The 14,903-nt window shown below is 35.5% G+C and overlaps 1 protein-coding gene across 1 annotated transcript; it reads left to right on the forward strand.

Moving 5' to 3' along the window:
* The first annotated feature begins 7,069 nt into the window (after positions 1-7,069).
* LOC113305307 (serine/threonine-protein kinase Aurora-3-like) lies at positions 7,070-14,600 on the forward strand. Its single transcript, XM_026554370.1, has 7 exons — positions 7,070-7,133; positions 7,181-7,305; positions 13,395-13,631; positions 13,763-13,858; positions 13,997-14,209; positions 14,321-14,395; positions 14,487-14,600. Exons 1-7 carry the CDS (start codon positions 7,070-7,072, stop codon positions 14,598-14,600), a joined length of 924 nt encoding a protein of 307 aa, XP_026410155.1.
* The last annotated feature ends 303 nt before the right edge of the window (positions 14,601-14,903 follow it).

Here is a 14,903-nt window from a genome sequence, read left to right on the forward strand (position 1 = left end):
AGTAAGGTCACTCATGTTGTTCTCTTGGGAATGACATCAAATGGGGGAGGGTTCTTAAATAAACTTGTGCTTAATTGCTATAGCTCTGTGGGGTGTGTGGATGTAGAATTTACAGGAGATGCTTATCTTAAATCTCCTAGATGAGCTCTAAGTATTTCATAATATGTGATTTCATCCAAATAAGGTTGATATGAGGAGTTACATATTAACTATGTTATTATGTATTATCTCTAACTTCCTTAAATCTTTAAGTATCTTTTGGTTGAATTCATTATGATCCCATGATTTTCATACCTTTGCCAATTTTTATTGACAAAAAGGGGGACAATTAATTAGTAGTTTTTCACTATATACATATGGTTTATGGATCATTATGTAAGGGGGAGTGAATGCAACATCTATAGGTTTCAACTATTATACAAAAGATGGAAGCATTGACTAAGGGGGGGAGACATATCACCGTAGTAGTACTTAGAAGTTGTGATACAATTGAACTTTGGAGAAGATAATAATACCATGTTTTTGTATAACGACGATTCAGAATACATGTTCTTCAACAAAAACGATGCTGAGTTGAACACGTTCAGAATCATTGACAACTTGAAGTAATGAAGAATTCAAGGAGTTGGAGAACCAAGGAAATCAAGTATGATGGATTCTGGAGTTTTGAAGCTTTATTTTATAATCCATATGGATTGATAGTTTTGTCATTAAAATTGACAAAGGGGAAGATTTTTAGAGAATTTCTCGGTCGAACTCACAAGTGTTGTTATCTTAAGATTGTTGTCAAATTTAGTTGAAAAAAATTATATCTTGATCTCTAGTCTATATTTAGTCAAGTCTCGGATTAAGATAGAAGTGTGTAGTTGAGTACTAGACATCACTGCATTCTATCGATTGAAGGTGAAGATCAACCGAAGCTTTTGGAGAAATTCATCAACAAAAGGTAAGTGAAGATTGGACCACCTATTACTCAAGTTTTCACCTTTCTATCTATGATTTTATGTCGCATGACTAAAGAAGACTTTAAATGCACAACAAAAATTTTGAGTCAAGTTTGACTTGATTAATCATTCTCGATATATGTTAACTAAGATTATGAATATTTGTTCATACTTGATAAATTTGGTTAAAAACAATTTATTGCTTATGTCCTAAATTATGATTCAAGATTATCATTTGATAATGGCCTGGAACAGTGATATGTGTCATTGATGTTATTCGGGAATGTTTCAAATAGATTATTAGAGAGATAAAACTATTGTAAATCTAGATACAGGACAGTACAAATAACAGCTTATATACTGGAAAAACTTTTATAGGTCCGGAGCCGCAGTGCATGTACCCAGTACACGTACCGGCGTAGTTATAGTTCGACAACGACTTTCGGGTACACATACCCGGTATGCAAACCCAAAAATTTATGTGACTCGTGAACTCGGGATGGTACACATACCCAGTATACAAACCCAAAAGGTTCTGTGACTCGTGAACTCAGGTTGGTAAACACACCTAGTATGCATACTGAAAACGTTTCGTGAACTTTTGAACTCTTTTTTATCTTAAAGGTATCCAAACCCGGTACATGTACCATGAAAAAATAACTCACAAACCGGATGTAGGTACACGTACTTACCCTGTTGAGTATTTTCAGATGCATCAGAATTATTTCTATGAGATAATCAGCATTTGAACAACTCTCTATAAAAGCACATCTAGACATACTTCATCACATTAACCTATGGTTGTGACTCAAGATTAAAGTCTTCAAGTGTTATATGAAAATGATTAAGCTTATGGTTCGTCTGGCTAGTTTCGTCTAACCGTTCAAGAACAAGTCATTGTACAAGGTTCGGTTATGGTCCATCCTAACCAGAGTGTATATTTTGTGATGTTAATCTCAAAACAAAGATTCATATAAAGGTGGATATTGATTGCTTGATTCCAAAGCTACCTTAGCTTAAATCTAAAGCAACCTTTGTTTTGAAAGGTTGTACAAGGATAACCTCAAGCAACTGGGATTTTTGAATCCTCGACATTATTCTTGTCTGTCCTACTTGTAAACTATAGTCATCATATCCTTTAATCCTTTTAAGGTTTAGTGACTAAAAAGACTTCACCTAGGGATTCGTGAATCCAGGTCCAACTATCTTTATCTTGATAGTTCGTGTATCCTGAGCTTGCTGCTGATTGTTGAGTCTCACTCCGATCATGCAAGATAGATAGAAATGGAAAAGGTTTTTCATCTCAGACTATGTGATTCCACGGGTATATTCCTCTATAATGATTCTGAATTCAAATCAGAGTAGAAATTACTTGTGAGGTGAATAATAATCTAGGTTGCTCGTCGGGAGTCGTAAGTACCGGATTTTGAGGTTTGCTAGATTTTGTCAATTGCAAACGATTTCCTATCTCACCTTGATCTTTGATCAAAACGGAAATCACATATAGGCTTATCTGTAAGAGGAAGACTGGTTTAAAGTATTCAATTGAGTTAAAACAACTCTTAGGCTGTAAAAGACGTCAGCTAGGGAAATCCATTTCCATAGTATTGCGAGATTCAAGAGGTGTAAGGAGCACGACTATAACTGAATTGTTGTGACGGTATATTCGGTCTCAACTACAATCCATTCTGAAGTTTTCACAGTAGGCTAGAGTCTGTAGCGGCTTAATACAGTTTGGTGTTCAAATTTGGACAAGGTCCCGGGATTTTTCTGCAATTTCGATTTTCTCGTTAACAAAATTTCTGATGTCTGTGTTATTTATTTCTCTGCATTAAATTTTTTATTTTTATAATTGAAATATCACAGGTTGTACGTAAATCAATCAAAGTAGATACGTCCATCGTAATTGTTGGATACGGCTTGATTGATCTTGGATACTAATATTTGGAATCGTCCAAGTACTCTCACGGTATAATCAGGTTCACAGACTTGTGTACGTTTGTTTACATATTGATTGTGAGATAAAGAGATATAAACACTTCTTATGTAATTCCTGATTGAGATTCATTAAGTTGTAACTCTCGGAATTTTAATTGAGTTTAGTACATACAGGTTTCCCAAGAAAAAGTTGGTGGTGTATTTCGGTACCCCCGATTTTTCAGAAGATATTTCTGCTAGTGTAAATAATGGGTATGGAACTCCAATTTTGACTTTTAATCCTAATAGGAAGGAGAACTTAGAGTCGGGTTTTCTCGCTAAAAGAGACTTGAGTTGGATTACGGTCCGAAAAAGGAGATGAAAAATTTCGTAGGAAAGGATTTTGGTTTGCTTTCAAATTATGTTCCCTCTACTTCTAGTCAGTTGACACAAGATATTGAAGTAAAGTCCAATATTGTCTATGTTAGTGATACCGAAACCGATTCTCAAATCGCTTTTAAAAAGTTGATGGGTATCTCTGATCATCCTTTAATGAGGTCTAAGTGTAGGGATCTTTTGGAGAATGCAAAATCTCAATTAAAAATGAAAACGCCTCTGATCGAGGAGGATGATGATGGTTTGGGAGATTTCGACACTGACTCTGACAATGATGAGCAAATTGATGTTGTCAAATGTTCTTTTCAAGATGAAAATGAGGATTTTTAAAGAATGAATTGCTTTTTGGTTTTCTTGATTGTGGAGGATTTATGTAGTTTCTTGTTGGAGCTTGTATTTGGATTTCTTTTGTTATTTCTTTGGGAGTGTTCTGAGTTGCTCCTCTATGATTTTGTTTTCTTTTTTCTTTTTCTTTTTGTTTTTATTTTTTGTAATTTTGATGTCATTCTTAGTGACACCTTTGTTTTTTAATCAAATTTGCCTTTTTCACGTCAAAATAAAAATAAAATGAGCATTTGAAGAAAAAAATCTTGTCATTCTGCTTGAATTCAATTTTGTAGCCTGCAGGCCGTAACAAAGAACAAAAAAAATGTTTAGCATTTAAAATAGCTAGCAATTTGGTCTAACACAAATTGAACAAAGTCATATAAACAGTACAAATTGACCATAGTTTATAGCGTGTTGACAAGAAAACCTGAGCCTCTCCATTCATTGCTGATTGATTTTAAAAAGTTTCCACAAAAACAAATACAATCATGCTGAAAGAGACAATTAGAAAAGAAAAATAATAAACGCACACGTGTAGGGCATATACGTAAAAAAGAAAATAGACAGGTTCATGAATAATACTAAGGGCACACACAAGTTTTTTTTTTGATTGAAAGAGCACACATAAGTGAAATAAACCAGAACCATTTATTAGGCACCCTTATGAACTATAACCTTAAAATAAAATTGCCCTGTTGTGCAAAGTAGTCGAAGTCGTTTCTCGGTCCTACTCGGTTGGAGAGTTTGGAGCGAGGATCAATAAGTTCAGACTTGGAAATCGCCAAAACTCGGTCTAATACTCGGAATCTATTTATTAATAAGTTGTCTTAATTTACCTAATTAAAATTAAAATTTTAACATTGTCATGTAATTAAGTGTGTAATATTGTTACATTGAACGTATTTATCATGTGTTTAGAGGATTTTCTATTGTATAACTCCCATCTGAGGGTTACAGAATTGTTGTTTTCTGATTTTAGTGCATGCAATGCCAACTCGGGAAAATCGTTAACTCGTTTTGCTTAAAAATCGGTCCCAATCGGCTGCTTTAGTTGCTAAAAATCGGAAATCACTTGAAATCGGAAATCGCCTCGGTCATATTATATAGCCTGTAGCGATTACTCGGCGAGTAATCGGCCTTGGAGAGCGATTTTGACTATACTGCTGCAGTGTAAGTTAAAGTTTTGTTTGTCCTCATGAAGCAAAATCTTGTTTAATAGCCACATTTCGTCATGTGCCACAAACATTGCATTGTGACTCAGTTTACAATATTGACCTAAGTTCTCAAATTTCAAAGGCCTATGATCTTTATTGCGGCTCAAAATGGGCTTGTGGGATCAAAGTATCGCCCCTCGCAGTCCTATATTTCGCTAATGAACCGAAGTCTCTACTGTGAACTGAAATCTGACATTGTAGATGGTAATTAAATGTCACAAAAATTATCATGTGGCCTAGCAGGGGGATACATTTGTTTGTCCGATGTACTAGTCATGTAACAAGTAACCACACTATTTTGAGTGAAAAATAAAATAAATTATGGTTTTCTAGTTCGCTGATACATTCATTTTTTTCATTCATTCGTTTTGGTTATACACTTATACGTGAAAAATGGAAGTTCAAATGTAACAGAAAAACAAAAAAAACCCAGAACACGATTATAGCGGAAAAGAAGAACGAGAACAATCGTCTGTACAGTTTGATAGAGCCTGAAATGACTAAGCTGAGAAGACACTTTTTACAGTAAAAAACCTGGAATGGCAATGCAAATTTCAATCCCTATCGTTTCTATGTCCCTTGGATAGTCAGACTCATGGTTAGTTTTTCCCATGACGGTGATGGGAACTTGATCTTGTTAAAATGGGTTTTTGTTGTACTATCTGTATTCAAAATTCAAAATTATTCTGGATGAAAGCTTAAAATGGTAAAGCTCAAGCCTCAAGACAAAGCCACAGGTCAGTAACAGTAACACAGATCTGGTAATTGTAAAATCAAAAATTTTGAACCAATGTCAGTATATCACTATGCCAAGGATGCCGAGAACAATTGTTTGCAACTACAACTAATTAAGCTTCCATCTCGTTATATTGTTTGAGTGAGACCAATGTCAATGTGAACAGATTTGTGATCATTATGTAACAGCACTGCTAATAGGAGGAAATCACCTCAAATCTATGATGCAGCATTGTAGAATTAATCTTTAGAGAAATTGATTGAAGAAATCTTAAGAAAATGGATCTCATTCTCAAATGAGAATCAAAGTGAAAGGGGATAAAAAATGGTAGTTACCAGTTTGGATTTTAGAATGGATGATCCATTGTTGATTACAGAAAGAAAGAACCAAGAAAAGGAAATTACAGAAATACAAAAAACTAAATTTCATTCAAAGGAAATAAGTGCTTTTACAACAGTGATTTGAGCTCCTAGTCTCCTACTAACCAACTCATTCCTATACGCCAGTACTACTGCTAAAGTTCAAGAATTAGTTCTTTCCTTGCTACGATAACTACCATGGTTTAGCTGCAGCTGTTCTAAAACTCACCAAGTTCTCTTTTTCCTTGCACTTCCTGACCTTGGACTGAAGATCTTCAGTTGCTTCCTCTCGAGTCTTTGACATAGCTTCTAACTCCTCCATCTCTTTTCTTAACTTACTCATCCTCTCCCGAGTGATCTCTGCTTTCACTTCTAAACGTTTCTTCTTTCCTTTAAGTTCTTCTTTGTATTCTATTAACTATTTCACCTACGGCAATAGTCGTAAGCTCATCAAACTTTTTCGAGAGCTTCTTCATATCATAACCCATCTCCTCCAAAGTTGACATCTGAGAATCGTAATCTCCTAACCCTTTATAGAACTCAACAGGATCTACAGCTTGAGAGAAAGTAGTAACTAGATGAACAAAATCTAGCTCTAAAGCTACCTTCATTGAGTCACGAATACTAGGACAGAAGTTCTCGAGAGGTTTAAAATGTGGTTTTTGATCAGGGAAGGTTTTGAAAACTTCTTGTTTAGTATTCTCAAATTCATCAGAAACGTAGAGACAATGAGTGTAGCTACCAGGAGATATGCTGCTTACTGAGGAGGCTTGTTGATCAGTCGAAGAAACTGAAGGTGATGAAGGGGAAAAAGAAATCTTTCTTTTGAGAGGTAGAGAAGACATGATCTCAGCTAATGGATAATTAACAGTTGTTACAAAATGAGAGCTGTAGAGAGAAGAAGCAGAATGGATATGAAGATCGAAGAAGAAGGGGTTTGGTTGGTTTTTATCTCAGTCTTTACAATAAATAAAGGTTAATGACTAGAGCTGTATTTTCGGGTAGAAATGGTTCTGATGAGAAAAAGGAGATGAGCAAAAAGCATTGATATTTGATAGCATGAATGACCAATGGAGAGTTACCAACCTTTGGATGGTTAGTTTTAGATGATCCTGACCCTTGTTAATTAGTCTATTTAATTTCTACATATATGCTTTTCGTACTGCTGAGCCTGAAATGACTTATCAGTTGGGTGACGTTAGCGAACACCCGTTGGAGAAGCTTTCGGAGAGACAAATGAGTAATTCTAAAGCCATGGATGAAAATAAGAAGAAAATCCAAACCCAGATTTATATGACTGGGGTTTGAAAGATTTCGACGTCGGTAAGCCCCTTGGTAGAGGAAAATTTGGGAGAGTTTATATGGCCAGAGAAAAGTGTTGCAGCTGTAACAATAAAACCTCAAAGAAAGATGTTATAAAATAAATTTTTGGAAGGATTAAACAAACACTCAATGGATAGCAAACATAGGACAGAGTCACGTGTTCAACACGCTGTCCTTAACACGATAGTTCACCAGTACACCTAAAAAATGAGCGATGCCTATACCTCGTGATGAAGTCGTATCCAGGATAAAACTGCCCGTTGCAAATATTGTTAGCACTACAATACTTTCCCACTCATACGAACTCAACATCAATGGCACATAATGAAAGTAAAAAACCACACAGAGGGAGAGAGACGAAAAGAAGAGGATAGTAGCTCTTCTGGACACGAATTGAAATGAAGAAGTCGAGTTCCTTTTATAGGCAAAAATGAGAGAGGTGAAATCAATGAACATTAATGTGCGAAATTATGTTTCATGATGTCGACATAAATCAGTCATAAAATAGTCAAAAAACGGTAAGAAATAATGTCGTCATTCATGCACATAATTATGTTATAAATTATTTTGGTAAGAAGATAATATCACCCTGGTCAAATGCCCCCCCCCCCACCCCCAACCCCATTTAAAACATAATTTAATATGATTTTAAAACGTTTTAGGAAATAATTCAATGGAATAATTAATTCAAAAAGATAAGTCTTGGCACGAGCCCGAGCCCTAAGCTCTAACCTTAGTGAAAACAAATATGTTTTTGCCCCACTCGTTCCACCCACATTGTTTTACTAACTATCCACAAAAAATTAGTTAAATAGTGGAACTCCTCTTTAGTTATACCCTATGTGGGACTAAAGGTCATATTTCATTCACTCATAAGAAAATGAGCAAGTACCCTTAGAGACTCAAAGGTCCTAAGTTCCATTCCCACCAAGACTATAAAATCAACACAATAAAACTCATTTTTCCAACAATCCCCCACATGAATGAAATACATATAAAAATAAGAAAATGGAAAGCGAGAAATACCACTTAGGCAAGAGGTGTTCATGAGGTCTTGAACCTTTGCTTAGTGAGAAATTGTCGGGACTACTTGATGGACAGTGAACGCGATGTCTTGAACTGCCATCGTTTGGTGTAATCCGCGATAATAACCACGCGCGATATCTCTCTAGGTGCTGTCAAGTTCGTGTCGTTGTGTCCTTTTTGGCCCTGGACAAATCCCGTTTCTCATAATGCTCTAGAGAATCAGCTCTATTCTCATAGGAAGCGACCCACTTCCACATTCAGATAGGTGAGTTCCATCAAGAGTGTTTACTGCTACACCCCACTTCAATCTTAAATTGAAACTATAGAACTCATTAAGACTTAATAGAAAGTCATCCTCACATGCAGTCACACTATCACGTCTACACCATAGGGAAGGGGCAGAGAATGAAATTCTCTGATAGTGTTTACCTTAACCCGCCACAAATTAGTTTCTCATTCAAAACCTTGATCTTGGGATCTCCAGTCAGCAAGGTTGAGTATCCTTCATGGCAAGTTTATTTAATGAGCTTAAGCCCCATCCCCTTTGATGCATTATTAACTATCTCTTTGGACAAACCTTTCGTCAAAGGGTTTGCGATATTCTCCTTGGACATAATCCAGTCAATGGAAATAACGCCAATTGAGATTAGTTATTCTTAGCTTTAGCTATTACAGCTTGGCTAACACAAAGTATATATATAGCTGGCACAGGCCTATGCCAGAGAGGAATGTCTTCGAAAAAGAATCTTAGGCACTTAGCCCCCTCTCATGCTTTATCTAACGAAATACTCTCATATTCCATAATAAATTGAGCAGTATATGTCTGTTTGGAAATCTACGAAGAAAAAAAACCCTCATGCTAGAGCGAAAACATATCCAGTCGTAGACTTAGACTCCTCTGAATCAACTATCCAGTTTGCGTAACAAAGTCCTTCAAGGACATCAAGATATCTTCCATAAATCAAACAAAAGGCAACAGAGTATTTTAGGTACCGTAATACTCAACTAAGTGCATCCCAATGCTCTTGCTCTGGACTAAAATTATATCTACTTAACTTACTCACTATATAGGCAATGTATGGACTCTTAAAGTTCATTAAATTCATCAAACATCCTATAACTCTTGAGTATTCAAGTTAAGATACTCCATTACCCTTATTTTTCTCGAGTCTACAAGTAGAATCGTATGGAGTACACACATGCTTACAACCAGACTGATTTTATCTCATAAGCACAAATTCAACATAATCAGAATGACTAAGATTATAAATTTTTTGATTATCTTCTAATCCTCATCTTTAAGTCTTTCAAGTCAACATTCTCATTCAACGTGTACCTTTAGTGGAATTAATCACATCTATGTTTGTATTAAGTATAAAAATATCATCAACATACAAGCATACAATTACACAAGCATCCTTACAAGTTGCTTGAAATATACTTGTCAGATTCATTAACTTAAATCCACTACTCATTATCATATGATCAAATTTTCATATCACCGTTTACGTGCTTATTGGAAAAACCATACAAAAACTTGTTCAACTTACAAAATTTGTCTTCACAACCTTTCACTACAAAGTCCTCAGGTTGGTCTATGTAAATTTCTTTATCTAATTCACGGTTTTAAAATGTCGTCTTAACATCCAACTGATGTATCTCAAAGTTGTTTATGGCAGCAATAACGATTAACATCTTAACAGAAGTAATTCTCGTCACAGGTGAATAACAATCAAGGAAATCTACACCTTCTTTTAGTTTATAGCCTTTATCTACCAACCTAGCCTTATATTTTTCCATCCTTCCATATACCTTATGTTTCCTCTTAAAGACTCATTTTACATCCTATGGTCTTACTCCCTTGAGGTAAACTAGCATGCTCCTAAGTCTGGTTCAGACGGACTTAGTCCATTTCACTAAATGAAGCTTCTTACCAGAATAAGGCCTCGGTAAATGTTTATGGATTATATTATGGAGCTCAGACTAAGCTAGGAAAATAATGAATTCAAGTCCAAAGGAGGTTTTGGTTCTAGCTTTTACTTCTCCTAGGCACAGTTTCTACTTCATCTTCCTCTAAAGGTAAAGTCTGACTGGTTGAAGGGACATCTAGGGGATCAACACCTCTCTTACAAGAGTCGGTTTTCAAAGGAAAAACATTTTCAAAAAAAACATCATCCCTAGACTCCATAATAGAATTCACACCAATTTCAGAACTCACAAACATAAATCTATATGCAGGAGTATGCTCAGGATACCCTATGAAGACACATTCAACATTTTTGGGTCCTATCTTGGTTGTTTTAGGTTTAGGGATCTGAACCTTAGCCAAACACCCCCAAACTTTGAAGTATGCAAAAGAAGGTTGTTTACCTTTCCACAATTCATATGGAGTTTTATCTGATCCTTTAAAGGGTACTCTATTCAGGATATAGCAGGCTGAGAGGACAACTTCCCCCCACAAGTTCGAAGGTAATCCCGAACTAATTAACATAGCATTCATAATCTCCTTAAGGGTACGATTCTTACGTTCAGCTACACCATTAGACTGGAGGGGGTAACTTCGTGTATTATGCCATGTTCTACAAATAAATCTCCCATGGGAATTCTGTACTCACCACCACGGTCAGACCTAATGGTTTTAATGGTAGTATTCAATTGGTTTTCAACTTCTAGTTTATACATCTTAAAGGCTTCTAAGGCGTCATCCTTAACTCTAAGCAAATATATATGGCAATACCTAGTACACTCGTCTATAAAAGTAACAAACCATTTATTACCACCTCTAGTTTGAACGGATTTCAAGTCGACTAGGTATGAGTGAATTAATTCTAAGGGTTTAGAAATTCTATGAACATTTTTGCTAAAAAGTTTTCTAGCATACTTTGTATATTTCACATTTGTGTTCCTTTTCCAAACTGAATTTGGGTATGCAACCTACATTGGATAGTTATGCATTGACTTATAAATAACATGTCCAAGTCTACCATGCCAAACATTAAAAGACACACAAAAGAAAGCACAAGAATCAACTATGTTCACTTCATCAGATTTTTATTTAAGCATATATAGACCCTAAGTCTTTTAACCATTTCCTAAAAATAATTTCTCTTAGTTACGACAATTTTTCCTGACTCAGTTAATTTCTTAAGTCTTTTACCATCTTCAACAAAACAAGGTACAAGATTCTTTCTTGTACATGCTCGGAACATGAAAAAATCATTCAATGTGAGAGTATTACAGATATGAGCTTCTACTCGACCTTTTCCTTTCAAGCAACCTTTGTCGCAAATGAGTTACTCATAAAGAGTTTCTCGACATCCCTTATCCTCTGATAAGAGGTGAATAGGTCTTTGTAAACAAACATGCTTGGTGGATCCAGAGTCCACCCACCAGTCTTTCACATTGGTTATTAAAATAAATTCTGACATCATGCCATCCACTGAGCTCGTTCTAGTTTGTTTCAACTAAATTAGCATTAACTTTCTACATATTAAGGTTTTACGTTATCTACAATTACTGCCATTTGACCAGGAATTTTACAAACATAACAAACACCTTTAATCAAAGTAATGCTAGATTTAAGTCCGTGAAACATACCTTTCTTACGAGAGCTATGCAAAGTGTTCCATTTGACGTTCTCACCTTCGTCATCTTTGGAAGATTTATTTTCAGCCACATGCGCCTATTAGCCATGTCCTTTGTAGATGACACCTTTATTCACAAACCACAATTCCGAATCAGAAAATAAAATATGAATTTTGAAGATAACATCTAGAATTACAAACTTCCACCATTTCAAAAAACTCATGGTTACCCCATAAAAACTAATATTGTCAACAACAAATTTCTGCTCGTCAGAATTTTTCAGGAACATTTTCCTGTTTTGCAAAATATCGGAAAAATACTTTTACAACTCCAAAAGTTCTGAAATTTTATGTGGGTAACTATCAAGATATATTCTACATTCTTCCACAAATAACATCCACGCTTGTTGGGTGCAATGATTAAAGACAAGGAACAATAATAAAAAAAATATTTATACTTATCTCCTTTATAATGGAAGTGATCGGTTTGACAAAACGGATGAGCTCCCCAGAAAATTTTGCAGACCCATCAACATCTTTCTTACCCATTGTTACAGATAGAAAATACTATCGTGTTAAGATTGTTGCAGCTGTAACAATAAAACCTCAAAGAAAGATGTTATAAAATAAATTTTTGGAAGGATTAAACAAACACTCAATGGATAGCAAACAGAGGACAGAGTTACGTGTTCAACACGCTGTCCTTAACACGATAGTTCACCAGTACACCAAAAAAATGAGCGATGTCTATACCCCGTGGTGAAGTCGTATCCAGGATAAAACTGCCCATTGCAAATATTGTTAGCACTACAATACTTGCCCACTCATACGAACTCAACAGCAATGGCATATAATGAAAGTAAAAAACCACACACAGGGAGAGAGACGAAAAGAAGAGGATAGTAGCTCTTCTGGACACGAATTGAAATGAAGAAGTCGAGTTCCTTTTATAGGCAAAAATGAGAGAGGTGAAATCAATGAACATTAATGTGCGAAATTATGTTTCATGATGTCGACATAAATCAGTCATAAAATAGTCAAAAAAACGGTAAGAAATAATGTCGTCATTCATGCACATAATTATGTTATAAATTATTTTGGTAAGAAAATAATATCACCCTGGTCAAATGCCCCCCACATTTAAAACATAATTTAATATGATTTTAAAACGTTTTAGGAAATAATTCAAAAAGATAAGTCTTGGCACGAGCCGAGCCCTAACCTTAGTGAAAACAAATATGTTTTTGCCCCACTCGTACCACCCACATTGTTTTACTAACTATCCACAAAAAAATAGTTAAATAGTGGAACTCCTCTTTAGTTATACCCTATGTGGGACTAAAGGTCATATTTCATTCACTCATAAGAAAATGAGCAAGTACCCTTAGAGACTCAAAAGTCCTAAGTTCCATTCCCACCAAGACTACAAAATCAACACAATAAAACTCATTTTTCCAACAAAAAGAAGGTAAGCAACGCTCACTTTCAGAACCTTTCTGTATATTTGATTTTGGACTCTGAAGTAATTTTTGGGTGTTTTTTTGTTTGTGTGTGTATCGCAGCATCAGTATGTTTGTGCACTGAAAGTAATTTATAGATGCCAAGTAGAGAAATACGATCTACTTCCTCAGCTCAAAAGAGAAATGGAAATACAGAGTGCATTAGATCATCCAAACATTCTTAGTCTCTATGGTTGGTTTGGTGATGATATAAGGATTTTCTTGATTCTTGAGTATACCCATAAAGGTGAACTTTATGGCTTACTTCGTGAAACTGGTCATTTCACTGAGAAACAAGCTGCTACTGTAAGCAAAAACCCATAAATTTTGATTTCTAATCAGTTTTTTGTTTGTTTGGATTTGTTTATCTTTGGTTTGTTTATGTTACTTTGCTGATTATGTTCTTTGGGTTCTGTTCGGTTTTGATTGAATTTTAGTACATTGCAAGCCTTGCAAAAGCATTGTCGTACTGTCATGAGAAGCATATCATTCATAGAGATATCAAGCCGGAGAATTTGTTGCTTGATCATGAGGTAATCTTTCGATATCTCTCAATCCTTTAAACGTATCCTGTTGTCGCGTAGAAGTCAGACATTGCCAAGTTGCTAATTGATATTTGTGCATACATGGAACGGAGATGAGATTTACTTCTATCCTCCTTTTTATTGCAGGGTCGACTGAAACTTGCAGGTTTTGGATGGTCTGTGCAGTCAAAAGATAGGAGACATACAATGTGTGGGACATTGGATTACTTAGCACCAGAAATAGCGGGGAACAAAGTTCACGATTGTTCTGTTGATACCTGGACTGTGGGTGTACTGTGTTTTGAATTCCTTTTTGGGGTTCCACCATTTGAAGCTGAGACGCAGAGTGAAACATTGAAAAGTTAAGGTTAGAAGAAGGATCTTTTCGGGTTAAGCTTCTGCAACTCTTACTTGGTGTCTTAATACTTTGAAACATTTGCATGTGCATAACAATTTTCTTCCGTTACAAACAGGATAATGAAAATTGATTACAGCTTCCCTCTAAACCCTGATGTATCAGTGGAAGCTAAAGATTTTATTTGCTTCGTAAGTTCATCTATAAAGCTCCAATTTAATTTTGTGTGCACAAAGTAATAAGAGGACAACTTTGACGTTTATAAACTCTGAACATCTGCAGCTTTTGGTGAAGGATCCCTCAAAGAGACTTCCAGTGTCAAAGATTTTAGTGCATCCTTGGATAATCAAGAATGCAGACCCATCTGGTGTTTGCGAAATAGAAGATGTTAAGTAATGTACTATCAGAGTCACCAGTCACTCACATATTTTCTACACAAAAATGATGTAATTTAAGTTGCCAATGGTGTAAGGTTTTTTTTGAAAACTGTAGAAGTCCTCAGTCCTCTGGTCTGCGTTTTTGTATGTAAGTTGTTGCATGACTTCTGCAACTGAACTATTTCCTTTATGTATATGTATATAGAGTAAGATTTCTGACTGATCTTTCTGATTAGCATTGAAAAAAATTTCAGTGAATCTAGCATTTTAAGCCTCCCTTTGATGGATAAAAGCTTTAAGCTGTGTCAAGTAGACTGCCGAA

This window comes from Papaver somniferum, chromosome 8 (genome assembly GCF_003573695.1).
Source record: "Papaver somniferum cultivar HN1 chromosome 8, ASM357369v1, whole genome shotgun sequence".
Taxonomy (NCBI): domain Eukaryota; kingdom Viridiplantae; phylum Streptophyta; class Magnoliopsida; order Ranunculales; family Papaveraceae; genus Papaver; species Papaver somniferum.

Bases quoted from the DNA above. Each gene is read 5' to 3' on its own strand.
- LOC113305307 (XM_026554370.1), top strand. From the start codon at position 7,070: ATGACTTATCAGTTGGGTGACGTTAGCGAACACCCGTTGGAGAAGCTT. The intron at 7,134-7,180 runs GTAATTCTAAAG...ATCCAAACCCAG, and splicing joins GCTTTCGGAGAGACAAATGA to ATTTATATGACTGGGGTTTG. The intron at 7,306-13,394 runs GTTATAAAATAA...TCGCAGCATCAG, and splicing joins ATAAAACCTCAAAGAAAGAT to TATGTTTGTGCACTGAAAGT.